At 43.6% G+C, this 13,589-nt stretch overlaps 1 protein-coding gene and 1 long non-coding RNA gene across 2 annotated transcripts in view; one reads left to right on the top strand and one right to left on the bottom strand.

Annotated features, from left to right (window-relative positions):
- LOC109280650 (uncharacterized) overlaps positions 1–12,767 on the top strand; it is a 23,641-nt gene extending 10,874 nt beyond the window's left edge. Inside the window, exons 2-3 of the long non-coding RNA XR_002087033.2 lie at positions 8,003–8,080; positions 12,441–12,767. This is a non-coding gene — a long non-coding RNA (uncharacterized LOC109280650). The remainder of the gene's footprint in view (positions 1–8,002; positions 8,081–12,440) is intronic.
- Positions 1–13,589, bottom strand: part of LOC102571724 (threonine--tRNA ligase 1, cytoplasmic) — a 20,846-nt gene extending 7,257 nt beyond the window's left edge. The window contains exons 1-11 of the mRNA XM_059714818.1: positions 13,089–13,589; positions 12,373–12,465; positions 11,562–11,752; positions 10,464–10,587; positions 8,591–8,712; positions 7,913–8,030; positions 7,407–7,471; positions 6,542–6,620; positions 3,552–3,698; positions 1,335–1,433; positions 751–917 (exon numbers count right to left, since the gene is read on the bottom strand). Coding sequence (XP_059570801.1) covers positions 751–917; positions 1,335–1,433; positions 3,552–3,698; positions 6,542–6,620; positions 7,407–7,471; positions 7,913–8,030; positions 8,591–8,712; positions 10,464–10,587; positions 11,562–11,752; positions 12,373–12,465; positions 13,089–13,430 — 1,547 coding nt within the window. The 5' untranslated portion in view covers positions 13,431–13,589. The remainder of the gene's footprint in view (positions 1–750; positions 918–1,334; positions 1,434–3,551; positions 3,699–6,541; positions 6,621–7,406; positions 7,472–7,912; positions 8,031–8,590; positions 8,713–10,463; positions 10,588–11,561; positions 11,753–12,372; positions 12,466–13,088) is intronic.

The raw sequence follows: 13,589 nt of genomic DNA, 5'->3' as shown, positions 1-13,589 counted from the left end.
AAGTATTTATCAGTTATATGGCACTTTCCATCTACTGAACATTTACCATATATTTATGGATTATCTCCACATCCACGGAAGGTAGGCAAGTATATAGTGACCTACAGAACGACAGTGAAACTGAGGTACAGAGAACTGACCTAACCAAAGACCACTTAACAAAGCCTCTATCAGAGTCAGTAGTAGAACTTGGTGGTATCTGGTGCCCCATCCTATGCTCCAACCTCTATGTCATGCTTACACCAAACATACAGTTTATTTAACAACAGTAAACAAGTGAGTTGCAATTAAGAATTCCCCCCCCCCCAAGTATGTACTTCATGACAATTGGCAATTTTTTGCCTATGTATCTATATCTGTATCTAGATAGATAAATCTACCCATCTCAAAATCAAAAAGGTAAATTCTCTCAAATAAAAGAAATATGAGAGGGATTTTATGCATTAATACAAATTAGTAATAGTACACTGAAACCAGTATTTAAGCAATGCCTCAAGAAAGTACCAAAACATAGTTAGCTTATGAGAAGAGTCTTCCACTATCAGTGAAACTGAACTGTACTCAATCCAGCATCTCTTGATGCTGGCTCTTAAGAAAGCTGTTTGCTTACTATATAGTAGATTGCACTGAGAAAATGCATACAATGTACGTAAATTTACACTCGCTTCTCTCCCTAACCTCAAAAGAATAAATATAGTAAGATAAGAAAGATATAGTAAGAAGAAAGATAATGGAGTTGAAAATACAAACCAATGTCCGGGACAGTTCATGGGTTTTAGAGCAAAAGTCTCCTTCTCAACTTCAAACGAGAATATATTTTCACTGTAGTGTTGCCAGTGGCCTGATGCTTCCCAGAGTTTACTATTATAGATATTGGGCGACACTACTTCAGTGAAGTTACGTCTGTGATACTCCCCCTACAAAATAAATCCAACCTTTCAAAAGCTGACACTGTGAAAAAAACTTATCACATGCTTTACAGATCCCAGTGGCTGAATCGTGCAACATTACTTACAACATTTGTGTATGGAAGACAAATCAAGACAATCATGTGCGATATAAGAATAATTCTTAAACCTTTTTAAAAAAAAAATTTAGAATCAAATTATTCACTGACGTTGTACAGAGATAACTACGGGAAGCTTCCATGTGTGAATATACACAAATTTTACATGCTTACATTTTTCTGAACAGAGGGCTTAATGCCCTTTTGTGATCAATCAGTGTATTACAGCTTTTAAGAGCAGTCTAAAAACAACAATACATCAAAATATCTGAGACAGAAAAAATAAATAATTATGTTATTGGAAAATATTTAAAAAATGTCCACTTACTCGTATAAAATCTGTAAGTACATTGTAAAGGAAGGCACCTCTGGGGAGGAAAAAACAGCTTCCTGGACTCAGATCATGGAAAAAGAAAAGTTCTTGTTCCTGTGTAAATTAAAGCAGAATTCTGTAAGCCTCTCAGCTGTAGTTTCAATTTTTTTCTGTCATCCAATCACTATTATTAACTGACCGTGTTTAAAGTTCCTTGTTCAAAACGATGAAAAATATGGCTAGCAAGAAAAAGTAGTTTACTTGCAATTCTTATTTTCAGTAAGTACGAGAGGAAATTAGAGCTCTATTTCTGAATCTGTGGTTGTCTGAACATAGAGTCCCTCAAAATTCTGAACCTGCAAGTAGTTGCCACACTGGGAAACACACCCTAATCTGCCAGTGTAGGAGAACATGCATCTGGTAGGAATACACCACCCCATCACTCACTACAGAAATGCTACTTTGCTAGATTGCAGCTGTAAAATCCTACTGGACTAGGATTATGAGAAAGTACAGTCTCTATCCGAATCACATTCTGAGAAAATGGACTTGAGTAGGGCTCTAGAATGTTTCCTTTGCAAAATCTCTGTTAGCAATGTAACGGTCATTAGTTCATCTGTTTTAAAGGGCCAAGGAAGCAAGTGCCAGTTACCTATTTAACAGAGGCTTACACTTTACCATTATACTAAGGATCAATTTATTAATGGCTTGTAAAACCTTTATAGAATGACAAAGGTCCCACATGTGCATGGCAGGACACGACTGCTAAGATCAAGGATCAGGTCCCAATCATGCCCTTTCAACCTGCCAGCACATATCAAGCCTGGGAATCAAGATCTGGGGTCCAATCAGCTCTCTCTGTTCAGCAAGTTCAAAGCTGCACACCAGTAACCTCTTATACAGGGCTTTCAATACTCTTTCTGGAAGTGTGCAGTGGTGGGAGTTGATTGGCTCCCCCTGCTTGGCAAGTTGAACACAAGCAACATCCTACAGGGATCACAAACTCTATGAGTGCTGGGCAGGAAGATCGAATCAACTCCTCCTGACCAGTACTTGTATCCATTTGAGGACCCTGCCCTGGATCCAATGCAAACAATCAACTGATTGTCAACATGGGAAGCTGGCATGTCCCATATTTAATTTAAGATACCATACAAACCAACCACAAATATGTTTTCCATTATATGTGGAACATCTGTCTGGCTGTTTTGCCATTTTAGGACACCATAACATTTGCTGAAATGAGTGGCACATTGCCATTTATGGCACAATTAACTCATTAATCATGCCAGGAGCCCAAGAATGTTTCAGCATAGTTGCCTACTTGGTAATTTTTTTAATAAACACCTTTCTCCTATGCTGCCTCTTATGCTTCTTAATCACTTTCAAGTCTGCACATGTATTTTGTGTTCAGTATAAACTTAAGAAATTAGTTTGATCAACACTAGATTGATGGACTGTACACTAACATTATTTTGAGCGAATTAAGTCTTGACTGATTAAAAATACACACGTCTAAGCCCAGAAATATTTTCCAAGGTAAAAGCTAACCTGTAACGTGCCTAGCATTAAAATTAGTAAATTGATGTTCCCTGGATTCAATAAAAAGGGATTATCCCAAGTAAGTTTTATACCAACATTAGCAAAACATACATCAAGTTAACAAATCTAGTTTGCTAGATTTCAGCTGTAAAATCCAACCAACAGTTCAGCAAATTCATAAAACTGATCCCTCATTTATATGTACAGAAGTTGGAACACCAAGACAGTAATCGCTTAGGATAGTCCCAAAAAGAATACATGAGTAACAGAATTATGGGCATGTCTACGTGTGCTTTTATGCGCACATTAGCCTAATGCGCATTAAGGCAATTTAGGAGTGCGTCTACATATGCTAAGGTGCATTAATGCGGATGTACAGACTGATTTGGGACTAAAGTTAGTTTCCTACAGCAACTTAGCTTATTCATGCATACATTTGATACCTGCCTTATGCAGGTATCAAATTCTCGAATAGCCTAAAATCACCATTTTTAAGGCACATTAAGACCGTGCACCTGTAGATGCGTGCCCTTAATGCACTTAAAATTGGGCTAAAGCACATTATGTGTACGTGTAGATGCGCCTCATATTAAACAAAGGTTTAACATGCTGAATCGCAGGAATGGATGGTGGGGGGGGGGAAAAAAAAGGCCAAACAAGGTGGATCCATGAATCAATGGAATAGCATACCTTTCCAATTTTTCTATGATCCCGGTTTCTGGCTTCTTCTTGGAATTTTTCCCATTCCTTCATCATTTTGCTATCAGGGAAGGATATTCCATAGATTCTCTGCAGAGTTTCCATGTCAGCCTTTCCTTCCCAATATGTAGAGGAATTCTGATGTTCAAAAGAAACATTTTTTAAAACAATATCATATAATCACTGCTAGGAGAAAATAACAAATGCTAATGCAATCTAGTTTCTTAGGAAAGAATTGCATCAAGTCACCCAGGCTTGGTTTAAGAAAACAAACATACCTGCACTACCTTTTGGTTGGTATACTAACGGACAGAAAATAAGTGATTGTTCTAGTCATGCCTTTGTTATAATTTGCCACATTAATTTTAACTGGCATCATGTCATCCTGGGCTACAAAAACAATCATCACACGACTGCTGCCTACGTCCAGATTTGCAACCAGGGACTCTCAGAAATCACTGTTCTTGTCCCCACCACCACTTGTCCATCGCCACAGAACTTAATTTGTGGGAGGACCCAAGTAACTATAGGCCTGTAAGCCTCACCTCGGTGCTCGGGAAGCTCTTGGAGAAGATCATCAAGGAGTATATCTGTGGGGGGCTGCAGAGGAGATCATGCTCAGGGGCAATCAGCATGGGCTCACCAAAGGCAGCTCCTGCCCAACCAACCTGATTGCCTTTTATGACCAAGTAACTAAATCCTTGGATGATGGTGTCGCTGTGCACATAGTCTTTCTAGACTTTAAGAAGGCCTTTGACACTGTCTCTCACCCCATCCTCATCAATAAATTAAGTGACTGCGGCATTGATGCCTGCACAGTTGGATGAGTGAAAAATTGGCTGACGGGGCGCACCCAGAGAGTAGTGGTGGACAGGTTGTACTCAACCTGGCGAGATGTGAGCAGTGGGGTACCCCAGGGCTCGGTCCTTGGGCCCGCACTGTTTAACATCTTCATCAGCGACTTGGACAAGGAGGTGGAAAGCACGCTGTCTAAGTTTGCTGATGACACTAAGATGCGGGGTGAGGTGGACATACTTAAAGAGAGAGAGAGGCTGCAACTAGATTTAGACAGACTACAAAAGTGGGCAGATGAGAATAGGATGGGGTTCAACGTAGACAAATGCAGGGTGCTGTACCTTGGGAGAAGGAATCCACAGCATACATACAGGCTGGGGAGTTCCCTTCTTGAAAGCACAGAGGCAGAAAGGGATCTCGGAGTCATTATTGACTCCAAGATGAACATGAGCCGCCAATGCCAGACAGCAGCCAGCAAGGCCAGCCATACCTTGTCCTGCATCCAAAGGTGCGTCTCAAGCCGGTCCAGAGAGGTGATCCTCCCCCTCTATATGACTTTGGTCAGGCCGCAGTTGGAGTACTGCGTCTAGTACTGGGCACCGCACTTCAAAAGGGATGTTGCCAGCCTGGAGAGGGTTCAGAGGAGGGCCACCCGCTTGGTGAGAGGGCTGCAGGACAGGCCTTATGAGGAGAGACTGAAGGACCTGAACCTGTTCAGCCTCAGCAAGAGGAGGCTGAGGGGGGACCTGGTGGCTGCCTACAAGCTCGTCAGGGGAGATCAACAGCAAATAGGCAGAGCGCTTTTCTCCCCAGCACCACCTGGGGTGACAAGAAACAATGGTCATAAGCTGATGGAGAATAGGTTTAGGTTGGAGATCAGAAGGCAATATTTTACTGTTAGGGTGGCCAAAATCTGGAACCAACTTCCCAGGGAAGTGGTCCTCGCCCATACCTTGGGCAAATTCAAGAGGAGGTTGGACGATCACCTGTCTGGGGTCTTGTGACCCCAGCATTCATTCCTGCCTGTGGCAGGGGGTCAGGCTAGATGATCTGTTCAGGTCCCTCCTGACCTTAGCTACTATGAAACTATGAAACCCTGCAAATTGGGAAGTCCTGGCTGCTAGTAGGTCTCAGTGTTGCTGCATCATACATCAAGCTACAACCCATTTGGAAGAGAACTGTCTTGCTTAGGAAGCCAAGAAATGGCAGAGGAAGAAGGAAAGCACACAGCATCCTGGCCAACAGTTGTGCCTGCCCCCCCACCCCGCAAGAGGCACCATTTGTCATATCTGTGGAAAAACTTGGAGAACACAGACTGGACTCCTCAGCCACCTTAAAATTCAGAAGTAATACCCCCCCAGCAGACATCCTCATATCGAGGAATGGCTGATGATGACTGGGTTACATCATATTATAAAATCGAATGTAAAACAAATGTTGCAACTTCACATCATAATGCAGAACAGCAATCAGAAATAGAAAGTTATTTTTACATACACTCTTTTTCATAGTCAAATCATGCTACTTGTTTTGATGATCAAAGAGTCTAATTATTTAATGCCAAGGAAGGATTGATCTCAAGGTGACAAAGCAAAGGGATGCTGAATACCTCAAACCAGGGTATCATTGCCAATAACTTATACATGAAGACCATTGTTATCTGTAAACGTTAACTGGCTCTTTTGTAAGTGAAGGCACTTTAAAAAAACAGTTCAGGGCGAGCATTAGTAAACCAGCAAGACTTGCCCTCAGAGGCACCTGGAAATATGTGAGAACATCAGTTTGAATTTACAAAAACAAGCTTCTTGACTGCCTTTTGTAGACATGACTGAAAATTTACAAGTGATATAAACTAAGGTTTGGGAACTAGTCACTGATTTTCCCTAAAGACTATAGATTATTTATAGCCCCTTCAGAGCCATCCAAGCCTGGCCTTTAGGGTTTGGAAAAGACATGCCTATAGGTCCTTTGATTATTCACCCTACATGAATTTCACTGTGCATCAGGGATAGCTACCTCAACACTGTGGGATTCATGGAGACAACAAGAAGTAGCTGACTGAATATGGTTTTGTAGTACGCTCACGTTCCACCCAGTTAGGTTTAATCAGCTCCCCTAGCCCCAGAATCCCAAAAGGTATCCTGGTTGCTGGTTAGCTCTAATACTTAATCCATATCTAGGCTTACCTTAAATATTTTTAAAGCCTTAATTTTTCCAGTATGTCTCACATGTGGCCCTCTGCAAAGATCAATCAATGGACCACACCTATCAAAAAACAGCAACATTTTTTAATCTAAAAGATCTGAACATTTTAAAACAGTAATAGGGTCTAAGAGATGTGACTGCCACATACAAGGTATAAGTATACCTTCAGCTGTTTAACTGTGCCGCACAAGATCTATTTGCAGCTGTACAATAGGAAAAAATGTTCTTGTACATCAATTAACTTGAACGATATAAATCTTATCTAGCACTCTGATAACAGAGGCAGTTAGTATGTTCATCCATGTTAGTCTGAAATCAAGTAGAAATTAGGGTAGAGCTGCATTTTACAGACTAACCAACGTAGATGTTGATATATAGAAAAAACAGGTAGCATAACCATTACTGTGGTTCAAGTTCCATTTGAACAATTTATTTTATTCCTCTCACTGAAACAGGAAGCAATTTTGGAACAGAGATTTCCTCCTCTATTTCCCAAAGGAGACAAGATTTGGTTTTGTAGAAGATGTATCTTGTTTTTAGGCAGAAGCTACAACTGAACAAAACTAAAAATACTAACTGTAAATCTGGGTTCCAGTCCTGCAAATATTTACGTATACGCTTAACTTTTAAGCAGGCGAGTAAACCCATCAACTTCAGCTAGACTATTCAAATGCTTAAAATCAAGCATGAGCATAGCACTTCGGTTAAAAAAAACCCTGAATCTTTTTTAAGTCTGACATGTTAACATAGGGTGAATCCCTTCCCCCAGTTTAGATAACATCTGTCACAATTCCCATGATCCCCAATTACAGAAATATAGTACAAGTAACTTACGTATCCTGTTACCTGTATATTGTGGTAGTTGGTGTGTCAACTTTTTCATTCAGGATACGACATTTAAACTTGTTATACTAGGTCAGAAAGAAAAAGAACAAAAGGGAGAACTCGAATGTCAATAAACTACAACTATGTCCTAGTATAACAGTAGCAACTGCATCTACATTGGCATAAGCCAGGCAGCAACTAAAGAGCAACACAATCAAATACAGCTGAGCAAGTCTGACTTTCCAACCAGAAGACAGTCATAAAACAGAAACAGCTTAATTTGACTGCAGGTGTAGCAATTATGCAAAGCATTTTAGTGCCAAATGCTAAACTCCTATTGATTATTTTTATTTCCATATTGAAATTAGCATGTTTTAGTGGATGAGAAACTGTTTTATGATTATTGTTCACCTAGAGCATTTTTGAGGGGTCCTACTAAAAATATAATGTCCTGTTTTAAAGGTTTTGAAAATGTATTATTCCACATGATGGCTACTCCAAGTCTTATAGCTCCTTTAAATAGTTACCTTAAACATATCTAACAGAATCTCCTTGCTGACTTCTAGTCTTTCAAACGACTGCTTTTCTTTAATGATATTTTTACATCTGTTCTCCAGTGATGGGAATTCTGTACTAGAGACACCCCTAAACAAGAAAATGGACAAGAGTTACTGTGCCATTAAAAAACAAAAAAGGTAAGTCCATTAACCTAATTACCAATACTGAAAAGCCACACACAAGGCCTATGTCACCCTATCTATCAATTCAGGTTCTATATTTTGCCTGGGTATAGGCAAATTAGAGGTAAAATGTAGATAAACTGAAGAGCTGCACAAAAGTGTTATACAAAGGGTAAGCACCTAAGGGCCTTACGTCCAAGTGCCAAAACAGTTCTGGAAACTTAAGAGCTAAAGTTCCAAAGACTTGCAGTGAAATTGACTCTGAAATTGCCTAAGTGCTTTTGTATATTTCACCCAAAAGCTCTTCTTCCAAAAAGCTTTCAACATGAAAAATCCTGCACCTTAAGACTTGCACAAGTTTTCCTTAAACCAGTTCCTCTTCCTTCCAAAAAAGTTACAAAGGGAAGACTAACTTATCATAAACCTAATGGACTAACCTACATTTGATTATGATTTATTTTTTCACATGAGGATAAAAATCTAATTTAACGTAAGTACTGAAGTAAAAACCCAAAGAAACATTACCTGTCTTCAATATACATGTCATAATAAAATCCATTCTCAATAGGTGGCCCATAGCACAAACAGCCTCCGTAGTAACTCTCCATAGCTTCTCCAAGGATGTGAGCACTTGAATGCCAGTAAACCTACATGCCAATAATAGATGTCAATGGAACATACCAGGAGACAACCTCTTAATTTTATATGTAAAAAAAAAAAAAAAGCATTCCAATGTAAAATAGATGTTGGCTTAAAGCCAAGATTTTAAAAATCTAAGTAGAAGATGCTGACTCTGTGTTTATTTCCACTGTGCTAAATTATTAGTACCTATATTCAATAACTCAAGCTGATAAATGCTGGTTCTAACATACAGCTGTACCATTCTAGCCGTTTTATTCCAGCTTGCTTGGTGATTAAGTTTCTTACATGATGTAGCCATAACAATCTTTATTTTCCATTTTGTTAATTTATAAATAAGCATGATTATGGCTATCTCAGCATTTAATTTATAAGGAAATATTACGCATATTTACAGCAACCTGACTGACTAGTATAAATACCATGGAGTACATATGATTAGCTAATGACCAGAATTTCAGTAGGAGCTACCTGCGATTACAAGGCACTGGATTCAGTGACTCAGGAGGTCTCTTCCAGCACCATGCCCTAAATCAGTGATGCTCAACCTTTTCATCTAGTGGATTAAATCAGCAGTGCCAAGTCTCTCTATGGGCTGGATCAGGCCAGTGGACCCAATCCTGTGCCCAGGGCAGGTCCAGTGATGTCTCATCTGGCCACCCGGGGGGGGGGGGGGCAGCCCCAAACCAGCCATGCAGGGAAAGGGGCCTATCCCAACCCCAACTTGGCCCCATGGAAGTGGAGAGGAAGTATAACCCAGTCCCAATCCAGCCACAAGCGGGGAGGAAGGGGCATAACCAGACCCCATGAGAAGGAGACATGGCCCAGCTCCATAAGGCTGGTGGGGATGAGAAGGGTACACCCCAATTTGGCCAGGTGGAAGACAAGGGGGTGAGGCCCAGCCCCACAGCAAGGGAAGGGGCATGGCCGAGCCCCAAACTGGCTGGGCAAAGGGAAGGGAGCATGGCCCAGCTCCAATCTGGTTGTGCAAGGGGGGAAGGGGTAGTGGCCCAGTTGCAACCTACCACACAGGGCTTGGGAGTTTGGCAGCAGGGAGGTATTAGCTGCCACTACTCCCCAGCCTCCAAGTTTCCTGGCCCGTAGGGAGCCCCGCGGGCTAGATGCCAAGCCTCCATGGGACAATTTAACCCACAGAGCAGTGGTTAAGCACCCCTGCTTTAAATCCCTGTTATCTCAGGTCATTTAAGAATCACTTTTTCATAGTACAACTATTAGCTTTTGAACTGCTTTGAATGAAGGTAGACTTTAAATTTGGAAACACTTGTTCATGTATTTAATGTTAGAGTGCAATCCAACTGTACTCAATGGAACTACTCTCCAGCCTGTGCTTAGAACTTAGTGCAATAAAGTCTTAACCCCATGATAAAGTTCAGCTTATACTTTATGCGCATTTATAGTTGCACTGAATGGTATGCACAGGACTGATGTGGTCTTCAGCTAAGGGAGGAGAGGCAGACTTTTTATTTTTAATGTAAATTTAGAATCTGGATGAGTTTTTAATAAAAGGACTAATAAATATACCCCTGCATCATTCTAATAGCTAAGCCTAAGAATATGTATGACTGTTCCCTTTGAGTCAAATTCTTAGACATTTTATGCACAACATAAGAGAATTTTTTTAAATATCACACAGGTTTTACTTTAGCACGCAGATCTTGTTATTTTTCAGTCAAGCCTATGCATTCTTTATAAAGATGTTCTTTTAATCAAGTAGAACTTGATAAATTTGTTTACTTACAGCCTGAGCTTCTTCATTATCAAATGTAAGCAGTTCAAGTGTGCAGTCTCCTTCCAATGGACGATCCATATCCCACAATTCACTGTTCACTTTGGCTATCACTGCATTTTCTGCCAATCCTTGACTTTAGATGAAAGTAAATACACAAATCCTGCAGTCATTTGAGGCCAGATTTTTAGATGCATTTTGTAACCCAACACCTTTAAAAACTGGCTCTTTGGCCTTTACATATTTTTCAAACACCTTCCATATTTGAGGCAAAGTCAGTAAACTCTCTAGTAGTTCACTCCCTAATCCTTTCCTATAAGCTTCAGAAGTAAAGGTAAATTCTGCTTACTGTATACAATCCTTGATTGTACAGTTATTTAATATTCCACATGATTTCAAACATCTGGGTTACTTTCTTACAGATTCATCCATTTTAAAAGCTAAAAGGGGCCACTGGAATCAGAGGCTGACCTCCCTCTATAGACTTGGACAACCCAAGATGCTCACCCCATAATTTCTACATTAAGCCCAAATCTACTGAGGTATCAGTAAAGCAAGGTCAAGATAAAAAAAGTCACCCACTCTATGTCAGTGAGCTTAAGTGCTCAACTAGCAGGGGGAGGGGGAGAGAATCATACTACCCTGTAGAATTCTAATATAATAAAAGCCTTAGTCTGTCTGTCTGTCTGTCCATAATGCTTTATTCACGCTCTGGTTGTTTCAGTCAGCCAATCTATCAGAGTGCTCCAAGAGTGTTTGGACAGGAGACGGTGCAGCAGAGCACTGCCACGATGGCGGGGACAAAGGGGATGGAGCAGGGGAAGGGGCTCAGACAAAAGCTGGCAGGGAAGGAGAAGAGAGAGGGAAGGGAGCGGGAGGGAGGGCACCGTGAGGGTGCCCTGCCACAGCTGGGCCCTGCCAACAGCTGGAAGGGGAGGTAGGTGGATGCGGGCTAGGCAGACCCGAAGCGGGGGAGGGGAGGAACAGGCCTGGACCCAAGGAGGGGGAGAGGGAGGGAGCTGGAAACAGGCCTCTGCCCACCCCCACTCATTCTTGATGGGCAATTGGCTAGTGCTTTCCTAAGTAAGCATGTTTAGATCTGCAGTTTACCTAATTCCTGCACCTATTTGATAAGGTGTGGTTTTCCAAGATTCCCCTTCAACCACATTCCCATCAGTCAGAATTATTTTGATGGGTCTGTTCTCACTGGCTGCTCTGTAGGAAAGCAAGGCATCGTGTTCTTTTTTCAGTGTTTCATAAATCTTCATCCTGTCTTCTATGAAGTCTGGCTCATAGCACAGCTGTAAAAATCATCAAAATCATAAATGTACATACATCTGTTTTTTAAAAGAAAACAAAGTAAGGGAGACTACTTAGTGCCATGAAGCTCTCATCTTAGGCAGAGCCTCTAAATAAATAATACAATTCATTATAATATCATTGCTGATATTCTAATCAAAAGATTAGATATTAATGACTATCATGACCTTTTTCAAGTTTTTTTTCAAATATGTTATAAAGATGGATATTAAAACATTTTAAAATGCACTACTGTTTTGGACAGCACACCTTCTCACCCTTCACCTACATTTTCCTTTCTACAATTTCTCACCTAGCAGCACCGGCCCTCGATACCTTCAAGAATTAACAACGGGGACCAAGGTATTTCACCTCAGCCCTCAAATCGTCTTGCCACACACACACCCTTACTTTTGTGTGTTGTAGCTAGTCCTGTGTGATCAGACCCTCTCCCTGTAATGGCAAGCACTCCTCCTGCAACTAGATATCTAACAAGAGTAAAGAAAACCTGCCAGTTGTATTGTGTTGTACACATCGTGCAACAAAGAAGTACCGTCCATGAACCAAGTCAAGACTTACCAGTAATAACTTTCCTTTGAGACAGTATAAAACAGCTGCTTACCTCACCCCTAAGTCCATTCATAACTTCATTTTCCTTTTTCTTTTCCCTTTTATTCTTGCTCTTGGCAGGAACTGGGTTTGTAGCAGAGACATCCTAGAGAGGATTAGACGCTGTCAAACCGACTGTACCGAAGCCAGCACCAGCGAAAGAACATGGCCTGGTGATGGGCTGTGCCAGGGCTGTCCCCTTCCAGGTTGCCTGTGATTGAAGCGTGGTCCTGGGGCTCCTACCCGGTTGCGGACCCCCCACGGCTCCGGGGGCTCCAGGCACCCCCTCCGGCCTTTGCTCCAGGGGAGGGGTTGGTGCAGCAGGACGAGCGCTGCCGCGCCAGGGGAGCCCGCAGGGTGCCAGCGTAACAGTCCGAGAGGGAGCTGGCAGCCGGGGAGCCAGGGTGCATGGGGTGGGGTGGGGTGGGGTGGGGTGGGGGGTCGGGGGCCAGGCACGTGGTGCAGTGAGGCGGGGGCTTGCTGGTGCCCTAGCCAGGCGGGGATGAGGACAGCACCGGCCGTCACCAGGGCTGAAGGCGCTTTGCCCTGGACAGACACCTCCTACCCCGGGGGCTGCCCACGTGTCTCCCCACTGCTAGCCTCAAACCCGTGCCGGAAGGAGGCGGCTCCGGGCCCGAGCGCCGGGCGCGCGCCCCGGCCCCGGCCCCGGCCCCGGCCCCGGGCCCCGCCGTCCCGCGCGCTGGTTTCTCCGCCCCGAGCGGCTCCCACCTGCCCGGCGGCCCGCGGCTGCGCTGCGGCGCGGCCCAGCTCGGCGGCCAGGCTGCGGCGGAGGTGCAGGAGCCGGTAGCGCAGCCGCTCGTTCTCGGCCCGCAGCCGCCCCAGCTCCGCGCTGCAGCCGCGCGCCGCCCCCGGCTCCTTGAGCCGCCCGATCTCGGCCGCCAGGCAGCGCACGTCCTGCTCCTGCCGCGACAGCCGCTGCCGCGCCGCCGCCACCCCGGCCCCGGGCCCGGCCTCGGCCGCCGCCATCTTGTCCTGGGCGGTGCGAGGGGCGCGGCCTCCCCTCCGCCTCCGCTCACGGAACCGGGAACAGGGAGTTAGCTTCAGCCTCATGTTGGTGCAGAGATGCAATCCGTGTCCTCAAGACCATTAGGCTGGTTAACTAGCCTTAAACTGGACTTGGAGTTGTCGGTCCGAGCCGGCCGCCGGCAGGAAGACGAGGCGCTGCGGCTCGCTCGCGGGGGGGGCGGCACCTCGCTCGCCCGCCCGCCC

Source organism: Alligator mississippiensis, chromosome 11, assembly GCF_030867095.1.
Source record: "Alligator mississippiensis isolate rAllMis1 chromosome 11, rAllMis1, whole genome shotgun sequence".
NCBI lineage: Eukaryota > Metazoa > Chordata > Crocodylia > Alligatoridae > Alligator > Alligator mississippiensis.
This window is presented reverse-complemented; position numbering and strand designations above follow the sequence as displayed.